General features: G+C 44.1%; 2 protein-coding genes across 2 annotated transcripts; one reads left to right on the forward strand and one right to left on the reverse strand.

Moving 5' to 3' along the window:
* Nucleotides 1-1,927: 1,927 nt before the first annotated feature.
* Nucleotides 1,928-8,764, forward strand: PGAM1 (phosphoglycerate mutase 1). The gene is made up of 4 exons (XM_046026539.1): nt 1,928-2,200; nt 5,955-6,229; nt 6,778-6,958; nt 7,671-8,764. Exons 1-4 carry the CDS (start codon nt 2,062-2,064, stop codon nt 7,838-7,840), a joined length of 765 nt encoding a protein of 254 aa, XP_045882495.1. The 5' UTR covers nt 1,928-2,061; the 3' UTR covers nt 7,841-8,764.
* EXOSC1 (exosome component 1) lies at nt 8,131-19,256 on the reverse strand. The gene is made up of 8 exons (XM_046026540.1): nt 19,190-19,256; nt 18,970-19,085; nt 16,380-16,454; nt 15,301-15,389; nt 13,384-13,417; nt 12,829-12,879; nt 12,614-12,698; nt 8,131-12,288 (listed from the first exon to the last, which is right to left on the reverse strand). Exons 1-8 carry the CDS (start codon nt 19,254-19,256, stop codon nt 12,182-12,184), a joined length of 624 nt encoding a protein of 207 aa, XP_045882496.1. The 3' UTR covers nt 8,131-12,181.
* Nucleotides 19,257-19,261: the final 5 nt, after the last annotated feature.

The following is a 19,261-nucleotide window of genomic DNA, read 5'->3' on the forward strand; positions in this document are numbered from 1 at the left end:
GGGCCACAGTTGCCCCCTGCAGGGCAAGAAGTGAGGGCAGTGACCTGGTTAGGAGCTGTGACGTAGGTCCCTCAGGTTGCTCCTAGAGCTGGAATCCAGCTGCAATCCTTTCTTCTCAGGATGTGTGAATTCTCTTCCGTATCCACGCGGTACTTTAGAAGGGCCCAGAAATCAACCCTGACAAATGTCTCTGTGCTGTGTGTTCAGTAGAGATAACACTTAAGGTTTAAAAAAAAAAAAAAGTAGTTGAGGACAAACCCCACTGATTTATCCTTACTTTTGACTGACATTTGAGAAATCGCCTTGGTTTGATAGGCTCTGAGCTTCTTCCCAGATTTGTGATCGAAGCTGAGTGAATCCCCATCTCTGCCCAGGAATTCTGGCTTCCGGCTGCAAAAGCAAGCCTTCAAGGTCCTCTTCCCACAGTGTTTCCCATCCCCTGAGCTCTTCCACTCTCTGGATCTCTCCAGGCTGCTGCCTCCCTTTCTGACACTGCAAGTCCCAACTTTGGGGTCCTTCCCCGTGGGATCACCTGAGTCCTCGGCTTGTCTGCTCTTTTTGAATTGGTTCAGGTCACTTTCCTCTTACATGTGAAACGGGGCGGGGGAGGGGTAGCAGGAGGTGGGGAGTTGCAGTCGAGAATTTTCAAGACCTCTCCCAGTCCTGACACTCAGGGCAGAGCTGTGAATTCCGACAATTTAGTTCTCGGAGTCTGGGCGTACAAGAATTCAGGAACCAGCCTCAGCTTGAATCCTGAGCCCTGTACCCTTAGGCAGTTTACTTCATCCCTCATTTTCCTCATCAGTAAATAAGGAAATATAATACCTGCCTCATAGGACCATTATGAGTATACGAGGATTAAATGAGTTAATATTTGTAAAGCACTTATAACACTGTTTGGTACATAGGGGTTTTTTTTTTTTTTGCCTTTTTTTTGAGAGCATGTTAAAAACTTTTCTAGAATCTGTTAAATATAGCACACAGCACAATTTCATTGTTAGCTGTTTATATGTGGGTCTTATTTGCACTCCACTTGCTGTGAAGGGCAGAAAACACATTCCGTAACCCATCTTTGGCCCTAGCCCACTGACTCCTGGTTTGGTGCTCAATAAAGTGGCTAGTTTGAAATAAACCAGGAGTCGGTGGCAAGGGTAGCAGAGAGCTCTCCAGACAAGCAGATATTAAACTGCTAATTGAGTGTACGGGGAAGAAGAGGCAGTGACTCTTTTTCTGGAATGTTCGAAGGGGTCCAGAGTTTGCGTCACTGTTGGAGGACCAGGAGGCACCGACTAGAGAGAGTGGGAGACACCCGAAGAGGTGGGATAAACGGTCCAATGTTTCTGGGAAGCGCAGGACTTCGGAACCAGCAGTCAGGGCCAGTTCTCTTACGCGTAAAATAGGATATGAATACCCACTAAAATCAGAAAGCACTTGTAAGGACTATTGACTGAACACCTTCCAGATAGATTGGCACCAACTAAGTATTTATTATGACCATTCACGAATGAGGCTGGGCGAGGTTAAGCGACCTGCCCAAAGATACAAAGCAATAAAAAGAGTGAAGATTCGAACGCAGGTGTGTGAACTCAAACTCTGCGTACGAATGAAAAGTGACCCGGCGCAGCTAAGCCCCGTTCAAATGATAACGGCCACTTTATAAGAACAAACGGCTTATGAATAACAGCAATGCTAGGACAACAGGGTGTCTCTCGAGAGCCCCCTCGGGCACCCACACCCCCGCGGTGCCCGAAAGTCCCGCCCGCCTTTCCGCGCTTACGTGCGCTCCGTGACCGCCGCTGCAGACGAGGGGCCGGCGGCTGAGACCGCATGCGCTCTGGCGCCCTCGAGCGCGCCCCTCCCCCACGACGGCCGCAGCGCGGGCACGGGGCGCATGCGCACACCCGGCGGGCGGAGGGCGGCCCCAAGCCTGTGGAAAGATTTGGGCGACCCAGCGCGCGGGAGCCCGGCGGTGGGGTGTGAGCGCGCAGGCGCGGCTGGGGCCAGGCAGCAACTCCGGAATCTCTGCTAGTCCCAGTGTGTGTCGCACCCGGAGCCGCCGCCATGGCCGCTTACAAGCTCGTGCTGATCCGGCACGGCGAGAGCGCTTGGAACCTGGAGAACCGCTTCAGCGGCTGGTACGACGCAGATCTGAGCCCGGCCGGGCACGAGGAGGCGAAGCGCGGCGGGCAGGCGCTTCGAGGTGCGTAGCGGGCCGGGCTGGGCTGTGGGTGGGGGCTGCGGAGGCCCGGGCGGGCGCCTCACCGTGCGGGCCGCCGCCTGGCTATCCCCGTGCCCTCCCAGAGAGGACTGACCTTGAGCTTCAGCTCTTCAGCAACTTATTTTGCAACTGACAAAATGGGCCCAGGTTGGAGGGGTCGACTTGCTCAAGGTCATCCAGTGGAGTGAGGGGCCGCGCCAGCAAGAGGGCCGAGGGCGGTCGCCCCGTAACCCATTGCATTCTCCACGACACCACCTTGCGAAATTTTCTTTTTCTAGTCTGAGCATTTAGTAAGTCGGGGACGGGTTATTACATGGGATGCCCGGTGCCTTCCAGCAGCCGTAACCACGCCTTTTCAGGAGGTCGCTGCGATTCTAATGAAGCGTCAGGCCACACGCGGGTCCCTGGCTGTGGGGGAGTAACGCGGCGCGGGGGGAGGGGGGCGGCGTCTAGGCAGCGGGCCTCAGAAACCCACGTGCTTATGTAGGCCTTTGCTGTTCAGCAGCATCCCACAAATTCCGTGTCCAAAATCCATCTTCAAATGTAATTGAGCGAATGAATGAAGGATTTGAGTTGATCTTGTGCAGATTCCGTAGACAGATTTTAACCCCCTCTTTTCTACCTTTCCTGGCCCTCTTTCATAGTTGGGAAAAGTGAAGATTGCATAGATGACTTGTTCAAGGTCGTATCTTTCTATTCTTAGTCCATCTCGCTTGCTCCAGTTTGGGTTGAGTAACAGGTGGGCAAAGGTGGAAGTGGCAGTAAAATAAACTCATCTACCCAGGCTTGCCCCGCCGAGGGGGAATAGCTCTCCGTGGTTTTGGAATGCTTTTTATAAGGAATCATTCCCATCTGTCAGCAGCTCAGACTCTGGTCTGAGAAAGTGCTTCCTTTGATGATTAGGGCAGATCCTACCTTGCTCCTTTCTAACCTTTGGACGTAGAAGCAGCATTTAAAAGGGTCATTGATGCCTGATGTGGAAGAGGTATTTGGCCTCAGGTTACTCTAGCATCTTGCCTTCACTGTAGATTCTTTGAAATGAAGCATAGGTTTGGAAGGTGGGAAATGTAATCCTGCTGGCTGTGTGTGTGAACGCTTTGGGATGGTCTGTTGTGACTTACATTAGGAGAGGCTGGGAAAGGGAAAGTGCTGGTAAAGGAGGCCATTTTCTCTCCTGTCTGGCATGAAGACCTGTATGGGTCTGTGGTGGTTTGCTGAGACTAACCCAGGACAGAGGTAATTGCAGCTGTACCCTAAAAGACTGATCAAATGGTCAAACTTGTAATTTCTCTTTAACAGACCCTATTTCAGTTTTTTAAAAAAATTTGCTTATCTTTAGTAATCTCTGCACTCAATGTGGAGCTCAAACTCATGACCCCAAGATCAAGAGTCACATCCTCTTGTGACTAAGCCAGCCAGGGACCCCCCCTATTTCAGTTTGTAAGTAAATGTTGGTAGCATTAGTTAGAAAAATTTCATTTAAGATCTTAATATCTGTTATGGGCATTACTCATGATTATATTTAAAAAGGCTGAAAGCAGAAATCTGAATGGTGAAGACCATTATGAATAATGTAAGAAACCTAAAGTAAATACATGAGTAAATCTTAAATTCTTCAGAGCTTTCAATCATAGTAGGGTTAATAAACTTTTTTCTTTTTTAATATTTTATTTATTTGACAGAGGCACAGCAAGAGAGGGAGCATAAGAAAGGAGAGTGGGAGAGGGAGAAGCAGGCTTCCCGCCGAGCAGAGAGTCGGATGTGGGGCTTGATCCAGCACCCTAGGATCATGACCTGAGCCAGAGGAAGATGCTTAATGACTGAGCCACCCGGGGACCCCAAGGTTTATAAACTCTGGAATTGTTTTCAGGAGAGACAGTGAGAACTGAGTTCCCCCATGCAGTCTTAACCTCTGGGGGAGGATGAGGTCCACACCACACCATTTACCCCGCCCTGGGCTATGCTTTTATTTAATGGGAAAGTTAAAGGAAGAGGCCCTAGAGTTCTCCGTTCAAAGAGCCCTCAGGGGAACTACTTTTCTCCTTGGGGACCTATTTGGATATCCAACAGTAGGCACTCCATTGAGAATGGAAATAATTGCAGTGAAACAGCCAGTAGCTTTGCAGCATGGGAGATGACGTTTGCACTATGGATGGTTGCTTCCTGGTGACTCAGCCTTTTACTGGGGAGCCATCCCTTCCCTATGAGTTAGGGAGGAGATGGTAATGAAGTCTACTAGGACTTGTCCTGAGGCTCACTGATGAGATTCATCATCTTTTCCCTTGTGGGTAGTGTAGTGGTGGGTTTCCTGGTGATTAATCCTCCCTTCCCCCATCAGCATAGTTATTACTGGCCTCATTCTCAGCTGAATGACTGGCAGAAGAATTCACTTCACATTGCATTAATTACTTTTGACAACCTCCGTATGAGGCAATACCCAGGAAAGTTTGTGCTGAATTTCAAAGAGGGCCTTTGTAGCCTTGTGGAGGAAAACACTACATGAAGAAATGGCCATCTCCTTATTAAAGTGGGAGGGGGGATAATCTTTCATGAAATATGAATTGTAGCCTGTTGGTTTGGGCAGCATATTTCTTGATTACCACCCCTTAAGAACTAACGAGTGTGGAGGAGAGATTCATTTATAAATGAATCAGTGCACAGCATTTGCTCTTTTTGCTCTTTCCCCAGGGAGTGGCTTCTCCTAAACCTTGGTCTAGCCATCAACTTAAGTAGGTACAAGGCTAGCACTTGACTGTAACAGAAACTGGATAAAGAAATTGTGATGTGATTTCCACTCCATAGTGAACATACAATTTCAGGCAACAAATTTAAGTTTTAATCAGCATCCGCTAAGAGCTCTTGCTGTGTTCTGATTGTTGGGGGTTTAAAATCCACTTCCCCGGGGTGCCTGTGTGGCTCAGTGGGTTAAAGCCTCTGCCTTCGGCTCAGGTCATGATTTCAGGGTCCTGGGATCCAGCCCTGCATCGGGCTCTCTGCTCAGCGGGGAGCCTGCTTTCTCCTCTCTCTCTGCTTGCCTCTCTGCCTACTTGTGATCTCTGTCAAATAAATAAAACATAAAAAAAAAATCCACTTCTCCTAGACAAGAAGTTAGAACTGAAGTATATTAGTAATCATTGGTCAAAAGTGACTGTTCTAACTAAAATACAAACATCCAGATCCTTAGGAGTTAGGAAAATATACAGGGAGCTAGAGATGGTGGTTATGAGTTGGATTTTGGAGTCACAGAGCCTGGATTTTAATCTCTCACGTATAAGCTGTGACCTTGAATAATTTGCTCAACTCCTCTAGCATGGGTTAGAAGGATGGTTATGAAGACAAAACACATACAGAATAGTCCAGTGCTTGACAGATGGCAAGCCCTCTATACATATTGGCTATTATTATATATTAAGAGATTCCAAGTTTTTAAGCATCTTTTTCTTGAAAGAATTGGAGAAATAAGCTCTTAAAATGGGCTTAATTATAGCACTGTGTGGTTTAGGATAAACCACACAGATGGTACACAGTAGTTACTTGACAATATATTTAGGTCTTGGGTTAGATGAATTATTGGGGAACCATGTTGTCAACTATAAAATAACAAATTTTATCTTTTGTGAAGGCACAAGATTGTCTTTCTTGCTAGAGTATACAAACTAGTTAAGTTTATATGTAAGAAAATTCTGGTTCCAGAGGGGATCTGATGAGCTTATCACTTTGAATTTCTGATTCCTAGATGCTGGCTATGAGTTTGACATCTGCTTCACCTCAGTGCAGAAGAGAGCAATTCGGACTCTCTGGACAGTGCTGGATGCCATTGACCAAATGTGGCTGCCAGTAGTGAGGACTTGGCGCCTCAATGAGCGGCACTATGGGGGTCTGACTGGTCTGAACAAAGCAGAAACTGCTGCCAAGCACGGCGAGGCCCAGGTGAAGATCTGGAGGCGTTCCTATGATGTCCCACCACCTCCAATGGAACCTGACCATCCCTTCTACAGCAACATCAGTAAGGTATGGTAAAACGGGGTTTGGCTCAACTCTACTTAGGACCACGGGTTATGGTTCTGGGCCTGTTTCTTAGCTTTTTATTAGTGTCTGCCTAGTCCCATTGGGTTTATAATTTATAATAAATATTTAATTCTTTCAATTACCCTTCTCCAAGGAATAACCTTCACTTGTTAAAAGATTTAGTTGATAGTTACTTATCTAAAAATATATCTCCTTTTTTCTTTCTTCACTGACTGACTTCATAAAACCTATCCATAGCTATCTATAGGGCCCTTCTAAGACAAGTGGAACATTAAGTGAATTGGGAAGAGCCTTGTACTTACTTTTCCCCCCTTCTTTTCTAAGTTTCTTTGAATATTTAATCTTCCCAGTAGTGGGCAGTGGTGGTAGGAAGAGCAGCAAGATAATAATTAGCCCCTTTGCCAAGCTCTCAGCTCCATTCTGTGCACTGGTGAGAGATTTTGATTCATCACTTTAATTAGGGGATGAGAAGTGGGCAGAACAGATGCAGCTACTACTAATTGGTGAATTTGGATTTTTCTGTTGTTTAGGATCGAAGGTATGCAGACCTCACTGAAGATCAACTACCCTCCTGTGAGAGTCTGAAGGACACAATTGCCAGAGCTCTGCCCTTTTGGAATGAAGAAATAGTTCCCCAGATCAAGGAGGGGAAACGAGTACTGATTGCAGCCCATGGCAACAGCCTTCGGGGCATTGTCAAGCATCTGGAGGGTATGTGTATTTTTCAGGGGAACCCTCAAGGAGGCATACAGCAAAATTGCCACTAGTCAGGGACTTATTTCATGCAAAGGAGACCTTTGGGAAAAGGTTAAGACATGTTGAGAGCCTTGGAGATAGTCTAGATTGACTCCTGGTCACCCTCTACCCTTGTTTCCTCAAAGCATCGTAGACTCATTGGGTGCTTACTATATATGCAGAACTTCAGGTCCCCCTTCAGACCCGATGCAGAAGCTGCCATCTGTTACTCACATACACTTTATAATTTGAGATGCTCACCTTTAGACTAGGATTGCCAGTTGAAACTGATAAAATCCTCCTTAAGCACAACCTGGTACAACTTCACACATGAATCACAATTTGCATTCTAAATTGCTTCACCTGAAGGCCTAGAGGGACAGATTTGCTGATTTTTGGCAGGCTGGATGGACCACATAGGACATTTGAGATGTGTATGGTCCTAACCCTACTTTGGGAGAGAGATCTGTTGTACACACCTTTCATACTTTCTTCTTGCTTTTCGTGGCTGAGAAATAAGTATTGGGTGCATTTTTTGGGTGACTGATTGTAATACAGATCATTACTGTTATTACAAATTATCAGAAAGGGTGTCTTGTTTTATTTAATTCCTACTGAAGTCCTTTGTCACCTGCGGGGATGACATGGATTTGTGTCTTGCATGGCTAATCATGGTGTGTATTTTCAGGTCTTTCCGAAGAGGCTATCATGGAACTGAACCTTCCAACAGGCATTCCCATGGTCTATGAATTGGACAAGAACTTGAAGCCCATCAAGCCCATGCAGTTCCTGGGGGATGAAGAGACCGTGCGTAAAGCCATGGAAGCTGTGGCTGCCCAGGGCAAGGCCAAAAAGTGAAGGGAAGCAGGCAGACTACTTTCCCAAGGATACCTACCCTCCCTGTCCATCCCATTCCTCTGCACTTCTTCCTTGCACATGTCACACTGACCATATCTGTAGGCATCTTAAGTTTTAGCTGCAGATGAGGACCAGTGGCTCCTAATTTCGTTTAGCCATTTTGTTTCTTGCACCCACTCTCTTCATATATTCTAGTCAGAATGGCACTTCTGGGGCATGGGTTCTCAGTCCAAGCTGAGAGAAGATTCTTACCCGAGAGTAGGAATTAGTAATGCTGGGGTTTTTGCTACTGTTTTATTATTGAGAACCTGCTTGCAATGGGGATAGGGAGGAACCATGCTAGGTGTGACCAGTGAGAAGCAAGAGAGCCTATGTGTGTTCCGAGGAGCAAGTCCTGTACTATTCTGTATAGGTGGAGCGGGGGTGCTCTAGTCATTCCAGTGATAGATGAATGTAACCTGCATGGTGATGAAAATAGTCATCTCCCTCTGACCCTAGAAGAGCTGGCTCCAGAAGATTGGGATCAATCTGAATATTTTACATGTTGGATTTACTTTTACAAGAAAAAAAAAGTATATATATATATAAAATACAAAACGAAAACCCTTCTGGGGTTTCTAGTGGCGGTTGAAATATTCCCACATGTGATCATCCAAAAATAAGCCATTCCTCACACCAGTGTGGGATAAACTCCTTGACTTCTGAGGCCTAGGAGTTCATCCTGCTGTTTTAGAATCCCTCCCCTGCCTTAATGTTTTATGGCAGTGAGATGCCTCTTGATCATGTCCAAGTGTGTCTTTCACTGTATCTGTTTCTGATCATGTTCCAGTTGCTTGGCCCCGCCATGGGCCCAGTACTCATTTTGAGCGTAATTGTACTAAATCTTTTTTCCAGACCAGTATAATAAAGGAGTGATGTGCAATATCTTCTGTGTGATACAGTGATACCTCTAGAGCTTTACGACAACCAGTCAGTTTACAAAGCCTGGTCCACATATGGTACATCTTACTAGGTTTTCAATCTTAGGTTGGGGAGCTGAGGTGTTGGGCGGTGGGGGGCAGGTCATCTTGGCTGAACTCTCCATTCTTATTGCCTCTACAGCTCTTGTTCAGTGATGCTGGTTACTGAGTAACCAGTGGAAAATCAAATTTTGAAACCCCATTATGCCTTTTGGGTAAGGTAAAAGGTTTCCTTTTAAAAGCTAATATTTTTCTATTAGAAATCTGTAAACTTGATTCACTTTTCATCCTCAGAAATTACACAACTTTATATTTTAGTATATGTGCTGCCGAAGCGAGCATCACACAACTTTATAAAATGATGCAGGAGAAAAGAAGTTGATGACATTATATAAATAATTAGGAAGGGGCATGGCTCACATTTACCTTCTCTCTAAGGCCTTTGAAAAGATTGTGGGATCATAAGAGAGACTCCAAGGCAAGAAAAAGCTCTTAATGCCTTTCTTCTAGAAGGAGGAAGGAGGGCCCTCCGTCTGGGAATCTCTCGAAGCTCCTCTGTGCCGACCACTGGCTGAGGCATGCTAACATACACAGTCTCTAATCTTCATTACCTCTGAAAGGGCTGCTATCCCCAGTTTGCAGAAGAAACAGGCTGAAAAAGATGCAGAAACTGGCCAAATACATGCTACCAAGTACTGGAACCCAGAGAAAAGATGTTCAACTAAAGTCCTTATTCTCAATTTAAATACTTCTAATCATCTCTCGAGTTTTTCACTTGATCTGTACAATAACTCTAGGGTGAGCTTTAGTAATTTAAGTCTCCCAACAGTCTGGTGGAATGTTAAAATTACCTAGCCTATACTGAATCTTAGACTGAAAGCTGATAATTTCCTTTGATCAAGGCTCTTCACCCAAGTCAGACTGGATTAGCTTAGATTACTCTTACTCTGTGTTCTGACGACATCTGAGTTTATGGCAGTTTTCACTCATGGACTAGAACTCTTAACAGGCAGGAAAGTAACAGAAAGCCTGCATTATCTACCAACACCACCAGGAGGCCAACAACTAGCATCCTTCCAAGACCCTGCTTAGCTAGGGTAGCTAGCTAAGCATAATCATCTTGGGGGGGGGGTGGAGGGGTTGCTGTTTGTAGGCAGTTTTGAAGTGCACCTCACCCAGGCTGAGAATCACTATTCCAAGGCACAGAAACAATATCCTCCTCATCCCTAGAACCAGTTGTAGATTAGCAGATACCATCACTAAACATCACTATTTGGGCATAGCTGTTGGGTCAGCTATGAGAACACTCAAAAAAGATTTTATTGTGCTTTTGCTATGTTTAGTCCCAGTATCAGGCACTGAAGATTCAAAGAGATTCCTGCCCTAAAAACTCAGGCTATTAGGGGAGACAGGCACAAACTTAACATGTAATACAATACTGGATGGTTCATGGAGAAAATCCATCCTGCTCTGCAGATCAGAGGCTGTTATCCAGCTGCTTCAAATGTTCTTTCTGATACTTTATTAGAATGTTTGTTTACATATCACCTGTCTTTTCTCATTAGAATGTAAGCTCTACAAGGAAAGGATTCTGTCGTTCACTGTTTTAACTCCTAGCTGCTCAGTATGTTTACTGAATGATGTCCCAACAAGCACTCAATGAACCATTGCTAATTTGGAGAGCCTTTAATTTCATGCCCAAGGTTCTAGTCAATAATTTAGAAAAAGGCACCACGGTACAGAAGAAAGAATTTTGGCTTTATAGTTAAGACAGGCCTAAGTTTGAATAATGCTCTAATGCTCTGCCACTTGATGTCTGTGTGACTTAAGGCAAGTTAACTATTTTTCTAAGCCTTAGTTTACTTCTCTGTAAAATGTAGAAATGATTAGAACATTCCAGGGCTGCTGGGAAGTTCAGAGGTAAGTAAAGTGGCTAAAGTGGTTAATGCTGTAGAGAGAATCAAATGGTAGCATCTTCCTGCAAGGCAATATGGGAACACCTAACCAAAATTTAAAAAATACACATTCTTTGACGCAGCGTTCCACTTCTGGGAATCTGTTTTGCCACAGAACTTAGGCATGCACAAAGATATGTAGGATAGGGGTTTTCTTGGTAGTAATGCCTATAAAAAAGGAAAATCTGTAAAGTTTTAAAGCCTCTATCAGTAAGGGGACTACTTAAACTATATTGTAACATAAGGCCTGGAATTTGACAGATCCTTGAGAGAAGGCAACCAGATCTGTAATAACAATAACATAATACTGGTGTGTACTGGAACTTAGGCATTTCTTCCTCATAATAACCCATGAGATAATACTATGCCAGACGAGAAAAGAGACTTCCTAACCTATTCAAGGCTAGCAGCTGGAGGATATAAACCCAGGTGGGCTGACTCCGGAGTTCACAGGTAACCACTGTTACTACACCTAAAAGATAAGGGCTCCTTGAAGAACATCTCAAGAACTGACATCTCTAATTCTTTCCTTCCATTCCCTCCGCAGCTTCTCCACACTTAACCCTTATCCCTTCCTCATCCCCAAACTTGGATGTCCGTTCCTTCTGTGCTTTGTTCAGGCTACTTTGTCTGCCTTGAATATTTTCATTCCACTTAGCCAAGTTCTTCAGTTCCTTTTATTTCACACATCCTTCTGGTCTCCCATGACTGTGCTCTTGCTCTCTCCCTCTTTTCAGTTCAGGTTTAACAAACGTGTGCTGGGAAACGACTAAATTAGTAATACTGTGTTCATCTAACTATTTTCAGAACTACTCACATGCACCCTGAATCACCATGTGTTCTTTAATTTTCACTAAACTGTACTGTCTCTCAGTGAGATGTATGTAAAGTGCTTTGGCTCAGTGCCTGGCATATAGCAAGTACTTGGTAAGTGGAAGTGCTTAAAACAGAACATATAAAATACAAGAAAGATTGGAGATTAGGCTTTTCCAGAGTAAGCAAGCACTTCACTCATGTCCATTAATGGGTGACAGCAACCAGGTAAATCCCTCCTCTGAATGTCATGATGCTTTTTAGGTGCTTCCCTACTCAGGACAACAAACATAAAATCATTTTAGTAAAAAATGTTTGTCTCAGCAAAAAATGTTTTTTTGTAAGACTGTTAGAGGGAACAGGTTATTTCCAACATTATACAGTTTGTTGGTGCCTCCAAGAAAGAGAAACTGATAACTCCAGAGAATGAAATCCACTCAAAGGTTCATAAGAAAAATATTCCACCTACAGTGTAAGTTGCTGGCAGATTTTTCTAAAGGTGGTTGTTGGCCAACCCCAGGCGTCTGAATAAAGACAATGGCATCTTGATGTTGGATTCATACACGTACTCAGAAAAACGGCTTACCCCTCTCCATGGGGTAAAATGTGGCTTCTTAGGTCTGTAGGAATTCAGGCTGCACTCGGGCCACTTTCCGGAATTCTTTAGTGTGGGTCTTAGGGCACTGCATCTCACACCAACTAATGGGAACCATCTGGACACCTGAAATTAAAGAGCTGGTGTTGGAGCTGGAAACCCCAAATGTTTACCGAAGACCCTTCCTTTTCAAGGCTGGTTATGAACTGAAGTATCACCTAACAGCCTAGTGAACCTCACCTCATGGAAAAAGCCTTGTTGATGCCACTGACTTATACAGTGAGTCCCCCATTACAATTATATAAGGAAAATCATTCTAATCTCAGTAGGAAGTACTGACACTCATATTGCCGCCTAGATAATTAAAAAAACAAGAGTAACGAGCAAACAGTGGATCAATCCCAAACCATAGCTCCCAGGGAAAGGTGAGCACATGGATGCATGGACTTACCCGATTCACTGTGGGCCACCACCACTCCGAGCTCGTTCTCGGCAGTGGTCAGGAGGTAGTTGGATTGTGCATCACCCAGGGAGATCTAGTCACACAACACTGGTAAAGGAAAATGACGGGTGATAAGTCTTCCCTCCCATAACCACTTGAATTGTTTTCTACTTCTATTTTTTGTTTTGACAAAGGACCACAAGACTCCTGGGAATAAAGGATACCACTTTGGCCAAGACAATGTCACCTGGGCGGAAACTCTTATAAATCTCTACCTGTAAGAAAAGAATAGGATTGTTAGAAAGTTCTAAATCAGATCTACATGAAACTGTTACCCATCTGATAGACCCAATCTATTTTTTAACCCCACAGGGTGAAAGTCATCATAAGTCAAGCCAATCAACAACTTCTATTGCTTCTACAGCATCATTATATAAAGCAAAGATTTTTAATTCAGTAACCTGATCAGGAATCTGACTTGGACAAAAGTTACTATAGATGGCTCTGAAAGGATCCAGAGTAAATCGGAACAGCAAAGAATAAACACCTGGCTTCAAAGGCAAGGAGTAAACTAATCCCCTTCTGGTCAACAGAGAGAACAAAAATCCTAAGGGAGAGGAACAGGACAGGGAGGTGAATTCCACACTTTCTAGTAGGAAACATCTTAAAATTCCTTGGATCTTTGGATCTACATTCCCATAAGATGTTTGAAATTAATTGGAATAATTTAAAAGGATTGAATTACTAAAGTCATAAGAAAAAAAAAAGGACCAACCAACCTTGTCTTTTTCAGTAGCTCGGACATCTTCCTTGCTATAAAAAAGAATTAACAGATTAATTATCGGTGAGAAAGAATTATTCTGCAGAATTATAGCAGACAAAGAGCTACAAGAGTAGAGAGAACGAGTCATAATGGGGACCCAAATGCCACGAGAGAAGTGGGGTAGAAAAGCATTCTAAGTCCTTATCCGGAGGAGAAAACCACATTCCCATTCTTGGGTCACAGAGCAGCAGTATCAATACCTCTGAATACCGAAAAGCAGAACAGATTTGGCAGGAAAAAATAAGGAACTTTGCTGTCTTAGTAGAGCTTGAAGAGAAGCACTATAGAACAACACAGAATCCTGAGGGTGGAGTGGGCCTCAAGTTAAATTTATCTGGCTCGGGCGCCTGGGTGGCTCAGTGGGTTAAGCCACTGCCTTCAGCTCAGGTCATGATCTCAGGGTCCTGGGATCGAGTCCCGCATCGGGCTCTCTGCTCAGCAGGGAGCCTGCTTCTCTCTCTCTCTCTGCCTGCCTCTCTGCCTACTTGTGGTCTCTCTCTGTCAAATAAATAAATAAAATCTTTTTAAAAAAAAAAAAAAATAAATAAATAAATTATCTGGCTCACAAGAACTGTTGATCCCTTCTCAAAGAACCTACAGGAAAAAAACAAACAAAAAACCCAAAAAACAACCCAAGTACCATTTCACCCACTAATCATTTTTTTTTTTAATATTTTATTTATTTGACAGAAATCACAACTAGGCAGAGAGGCAGGCAGAGAGAGAGGAGGAAGCAGGCTCCCCGCGGAGCAGAGAGCCCGATGCGGGGCTTGATCCCAGGACCCTGGGATCATGACCTGAGCCGAAGGCAGAGGCTTTAACCCACTGAGCCACCCAGGTGTCCCCACTAATCATTTTTTAAAGTATTTTATTTTTTTAAGATTTATTTATCTATCTTAAAGACAGCACAGGCACATATGAGTGGACGGAGTATGCACTCTATTTTACAGAGAGAGTCTCAAGTAGTCTTCCCACTGAGTGCAGAGCCCAACGCAGGCTCAATCTCATGACCCATGAGATCATGATCCCAGTTCAAATGGCAAATCAGTTGCTCAACCAACTGAGACACCCAGGTGCTCCTAAGATTTTATTTATTTATAAAAATACCTTATTTTATTTGACAGAGAGAGAAAGATCACAAATAGGCGGGGTGGGGTGGGGGAAGCAGGCTCTGAAACCCAGGTGCCCCTAAGGTTTTATTTTTAAGTAGTCTCTATACCTAACATGCAGCTTGAACTCACAACCCCAAGATCAAGACTTATCCATGCTTTACCGGTTGAGCCAGGTGCCTCTCCCACATTAACCTTTTTAATGTCTCAAATTCTTGGGTTTAAACTATATTATATTAAATAGGGGTGCCTGGGTGGCCCAGTGGATTAAGCCTTTGCCTTCGGCTCAGGTTATGATCTCAGGGTCCCGGAATCGAGCCCCACATCGGGCTCTCTGCTTGGCGGGGAGCCTGCTTCCCCGCTCTCTCTCTGCCTGCCTCTCTGCCTACTTGTGATCTCTCTCTCTCTCTGTCAAATAAATAAGTAAATAAAATCTTTAAAAAAGAAAATAAACTATATTAATAAAAGGAAGGTATTTCCTAAAATGTCTTCCACTTTGTTTCTTATGAGTCATTGTGCATCACTAGTCTCCATGTTAGGTCAGTTCTTTTCATTTTATTTTAAAGCCCAATCCTGTAACTATTTTCCTTTTGTCTTAGCTCATACATTATAAACTTTCCTTTGGACACCACGTGGACAGAATCAGAACACAAAGATGGGAGCCAGAGAGACAGGTATAGGAACTGTAATTGTTCCTAAAAATTCCAGTCCCCTCTTCTATCCTCAGGTGTGGAGGCCAAGGCAGAGACATGAACACTTCTTACCGGATAGTTCCTCGAAAAGAGTTCTTAAGTGGTGTGGACCCTACATACAGGATGTGCACTTTGGCAAAGCGTGAATTGATGCTAGAGACCTGTGAAACAGAGAAAAGATCAGTGTTAGAATAGCAGCAGTTGTGAGCTCAAGGAGGCAGCAAGAAAGTAGGAATTACCAGGATTTTAGTCCAAGCAACCCTATTAATTATAGAATTTAAGACAAGTTAACTCCTACTTAACTTTGCATAAACAGTACATGTCAAGTGGAATGAGAGTCACTCTGGCCACCTAATAAAGTTACTGTAGGCATCCAATGAAATAATAAGGAATAGATCTTGAAAAATACAGAAACCTAACAAATAGACACAGGATATTACAGCAAATCTGGACCTTCAGCAGATCTTGCTAAAAGCCCTGTAGAGTGAACAGAATTTAAGTGTACATTTGAGGTACTGCATAATATTTGGATCACTGCGTCTTCCATTGTTTTGAGAATAACACACAGATTTTCTGCTGGAACAATTTATAAAGAGAGCAACTAAAAGCTACAAGTTAATTTAACCTGGCAGAAGGTGGGGGTGGGCAGGGAGTAAGGATATATTACATTTATTCATCAGGGCAACCTTAATTTGTACTTCCCCTGGAATACCCCAAAAGACAAGATTTAAAAGGAATGTTAGAATATAAGCTCTTTTGCTTCCCTGCAGAATAAGATCTAGCTTCTAGATGTTAAAAAATAGGCCTCCTTATTACCCTTTGACACCCGTTTCACAAACTGCAGACTCAGCTCAGTGAAAGAACTATGACTGCTGAAGCAGGCTGTCTTGATCACTATCCCAGAACTTTCCAGGCCAGCATAGTCCAGTAACCTTGTGCTGATAGAAATGTTCTGTGCTGGCCAGCAGGGCAGCACTTGAAATGTTGCTAGTGGGACTGATGAAATGAACTTTTAATTTTGTTTAATTTTAATTCATTTCAATTCAATGGCCAATATGGCTAGTGGCTATGGTATTTGACAGTGCAGCATAATGATCATGATTTCGCCATTGAACCTCCCTCCTTAAGCAGGGAGGTTAAAACCAACTTACCTTACAGGTTACAATAGCCCCCACATCTGGTAGTAGTTGGGACTCTGTTTCTCTCATCACAGAAATGACAGGAAGCTACAGAGAAAACAAATGTAAGATCCTGACTAAGCCTCGCATAAAGGTATCTGTGGCTTAAGAGTAATGTAGTAATGTTTTGGTCCACAGTTGAGATCACAAGGATGGGTGGACTATAGACATAAGTGCCCAGAGGAGACAGCCTTAGAAATTCTAGATAATAGGAAGGTCAAGGGATCATTCTTCAAGGGAAGAATGCTACTAGAACATATAATCTAATCATTTAAGATCAGTTCTATGAAAGTTTTTGGTGATTTTCTTGGATTTCTTGGTATATAACCATCGTCTATCATCATGGATAACTTGACTCCTTCAAAGTTATACTACTTCCCTCTGTTTCTCACTTTATTGTACTGGCTAGAATTTCCAAATAAATATTATATAATAATGGCCATACTTGATTTCTTCTATTTTAAGGGAATACTTGTAGTTTTCTCTTTGAGCAAGGTACTGGCTGTTGGTGTAAGACAGATACATTTTTAAAATGATTTATTTATTTAATTTGTTTTTAAAAGATTTCCATTTATTTATCTGACAGACAGAGATCACAAGTAGGCAGAGAGGAAGGCAGAGAGAGAGGCGGAAGCAGGCTCCCTGCAGAGAGCCTGATGCGGGACTCGATCCCAGAACCCTGGGATCATGACCTGAGTGGAAGGCAGAGGCTTTAACCCACTGAGCCACCCAGGCAACCCTAAAAGATTTATTTATTTTAGAGAGTACGTGCCTGTGCAAATGGGGAGAGGGAAAATGGGAGAGAGAGGGAGAGAATCCCAAGCAGATTCACCCCTTGTTGGGGGGGCCTGACACGGGGCTCAATTCCAGGAATCTGAGATCATGACTGGAACTAAAATCCAGAGTCAGCTACTCAACTAACCAAGCCACTCAGGCACCCCAAGACAGATATTTTGAACCTCATCTTTTATTTATCTCTCCCTTGTTTACTGTGCTTCAGTTCCCTGGCCGCCTTTCAGTTTCACTAACTCATTAAACATCTTCCCATCTCAAAATCTGTGTTCAACCTGTTCTTTCTGCCAGGACTGTGCTCTCCTGACCAACCCAATTCTTATTTATCCTTTAGATTCAGGTTCAGTGTCACTTCTGCTGACCACAGTGGGTTTGTCTTTTACATGTTCTCACAGTAACCTGTAATATTCTTTCAAAACAGTCATCACATTTGTAGCCATACGTTGAGCATTTACTAGTTTACAATTTACGTCTGTCCCTTGATAGCAGGGACCATGTGTATTTGGCTCACTACCATATCTCTAGAGGTCAGCACTGTGCCTGGCACATGAAAATGCTCAATAAATATATGAAATGAATAAACTTAGATATGTTAAAGACATTCCCAAAATCGACTGAATAAAAAGCCTCTCATTTTACATATGAGGAAAAACCTAAAACCAGAGATCAAGTTTCTAACATGAAGCAGAAACAAGGCCTAGTTAGTCAGTACCTAAATGTCCTAATTCTGAATTCTCTTTCTACTATACCCCCTATCTTTAAGCTGCTCCTTCAAAGACTGTTTATCTGATCCTGGGCTAATCCTAGATCAGCCTCTGGAACTAGAGAGAACAGTGTTAGGCACTCAACAAACATTTATCGAGCACAGGCCCTTGTGCTTGGCACCAAAGGTATGGTGTGGCAAGGTTTGCTTTCGTGGAACTTAAGAGTTTAGTAAGGGAAGAGTCAAGGGGGAACACGTAACTGAATGTTTAATTATTTGCAAAGCTGAGCACAGGGAAGGAAAGAAATGTAGTTCCTTGTGAGAGTTTAACAAAACAAAAAATGAAAGCTCATAAAACTCCTTTCCTTGACTAGTGGGTCTAGCATGGCTTCTCAGATAAAGTGATACTAGAGAAGCTATCTGAAAGACAGGTAAGAATTAAACAGGCTAGGGGCGCCTGGGTGGCTCAGTGGGTTAAAGCCTCTGCCTTCGGCTCAGGTCATGATCCCAGGGTCCTGGGATCGAGCCCCGCATCGGGCTGTCTGCTCTGCGGACAGCCTGCTTCCTCCTCTCTCTCTCTGCCTGCCTCTCTGCCTACTTGTGATCTATCTGTCAAATAAATAAAATCTTAAAAAAAAAAAAAGAATTAAACAGGCTAAGGAGATGACCGTGTTCCAAACAAATTGTGTACAAAGCCTCTGTGGCAGGAGAGAGCTCGCCCTACCAGCGACAGTGAAAGAAGCCTGTGTGACAAGACTGCAGAGTGAGGTGGGAATAACGGAGCAAGATGAGACCAGAGAAAGGAGACATTCGGACAAGATGCAGCTCACTGCAGGGCTGAGTCTGCCTCTGCTCGTTCCCTAACTTCCTTCCCCGAGTGTCAGCAATATAATCAAGCGAGAGCAACACATCCGGTCTGTGGTGGCTAAAGTGCCCAGCAGTGGAGACCAGCTGTTCTCCTGCTGAGGCACTAAAGACGCGTCCGTAGTGCCCCTGCCTAATGATCGCGAAACCAGAAGCTGCCTAAAAGAAAGAAGAGAAGGGGGAAATGGGAAGCTGCCCCTTTACCGCGCCGTTCTCGCTGCTTTTCGTTAGGCAGCCAGCAAGCGACGAAAAGATGTAGCCGTGTCGGGTGTAAGTGCCGCTACCCGGGCTGCCCTCCTCCAAGTTACACAGACGTTCGCCTGAAGAAAAACGCTGCATCAGTCACGGGCCCCCATGAGGTGCCGGCCATCCAGGCTTCCTGCTCTATCCTATCCAGAAATCGCTATGGGCCCCTTACACTTACCGGGAATGCAGTACCTCACGGGTGGCGCCATGACTGCCAGAGGAGGGAAACGACGTCGACTTCTCATTGGCC

Source organism: Meles meles, chromosome 13 (genome assembly GCF_922984935.1).
Source record: "Meles meles chromosome 13, mMelMel3.1 paternal haplotype, whole genome shotgun sequence".
Classification (NCBI taxonomy): Eukaryota; Metazoa; Chordata; class Mammalia; order Carnivora; family Mustelidae; genus Meles; species Meles meles.

What these genes read in the sequence shown, in the direction of transcription:
- PGAM1 (XM_046026539.1), top strand. Translation starts at nt 2,062, where the DNA reads ATGGCCGCTTACAAGCTCGTGCTGATCCGGCACGGCGAGAGCGCTTGG. An exon ending in CGGCGGGCAGGCGCTTCGAG is followed by an intron (nt 2,201 to 5,954) that starts GTGCGTAGCGGG and finishes TCTGATTCCTAG; the next exon opens with ATGCTGGCTATGAGTTTGAC. An exon ending in CATTGTCAAGCATCTGGAGG is followed by an intron (nt 6,959 to 7,670) that starts GTATGTGTATTT and finishes GTGTATTTTCAG; the next exon opens with GTCTTTCCGAAGAGGCTATC.
- EXOSC1 (XM_046026540.1), bottom strand. Translation starts at nt 19,256, where the DNA reads ATGAGAAGTCGACGTCGTTTCCCTCCTCTGGCAGTCATGGCGCCACCC. An exon ending in AAAGCAGCGAGAACGGCGCG is followed by an intron (nt 16,455 to 18,969) that starts GTAAAGGGGCAG and finishes TTTTCTCTGTAG; the next exon opens with CTTCCTGTCATTTCTGTGAT. An exon ending in GAGCTACTGAAAAAGACAAG is followed by an intron (nt 12,880 to 13,383) that starts GTTGGTTGGTCC and finishes CTTTTCTTACAG; the next exon opens with GTAGAGATTTATAAGAGTTT.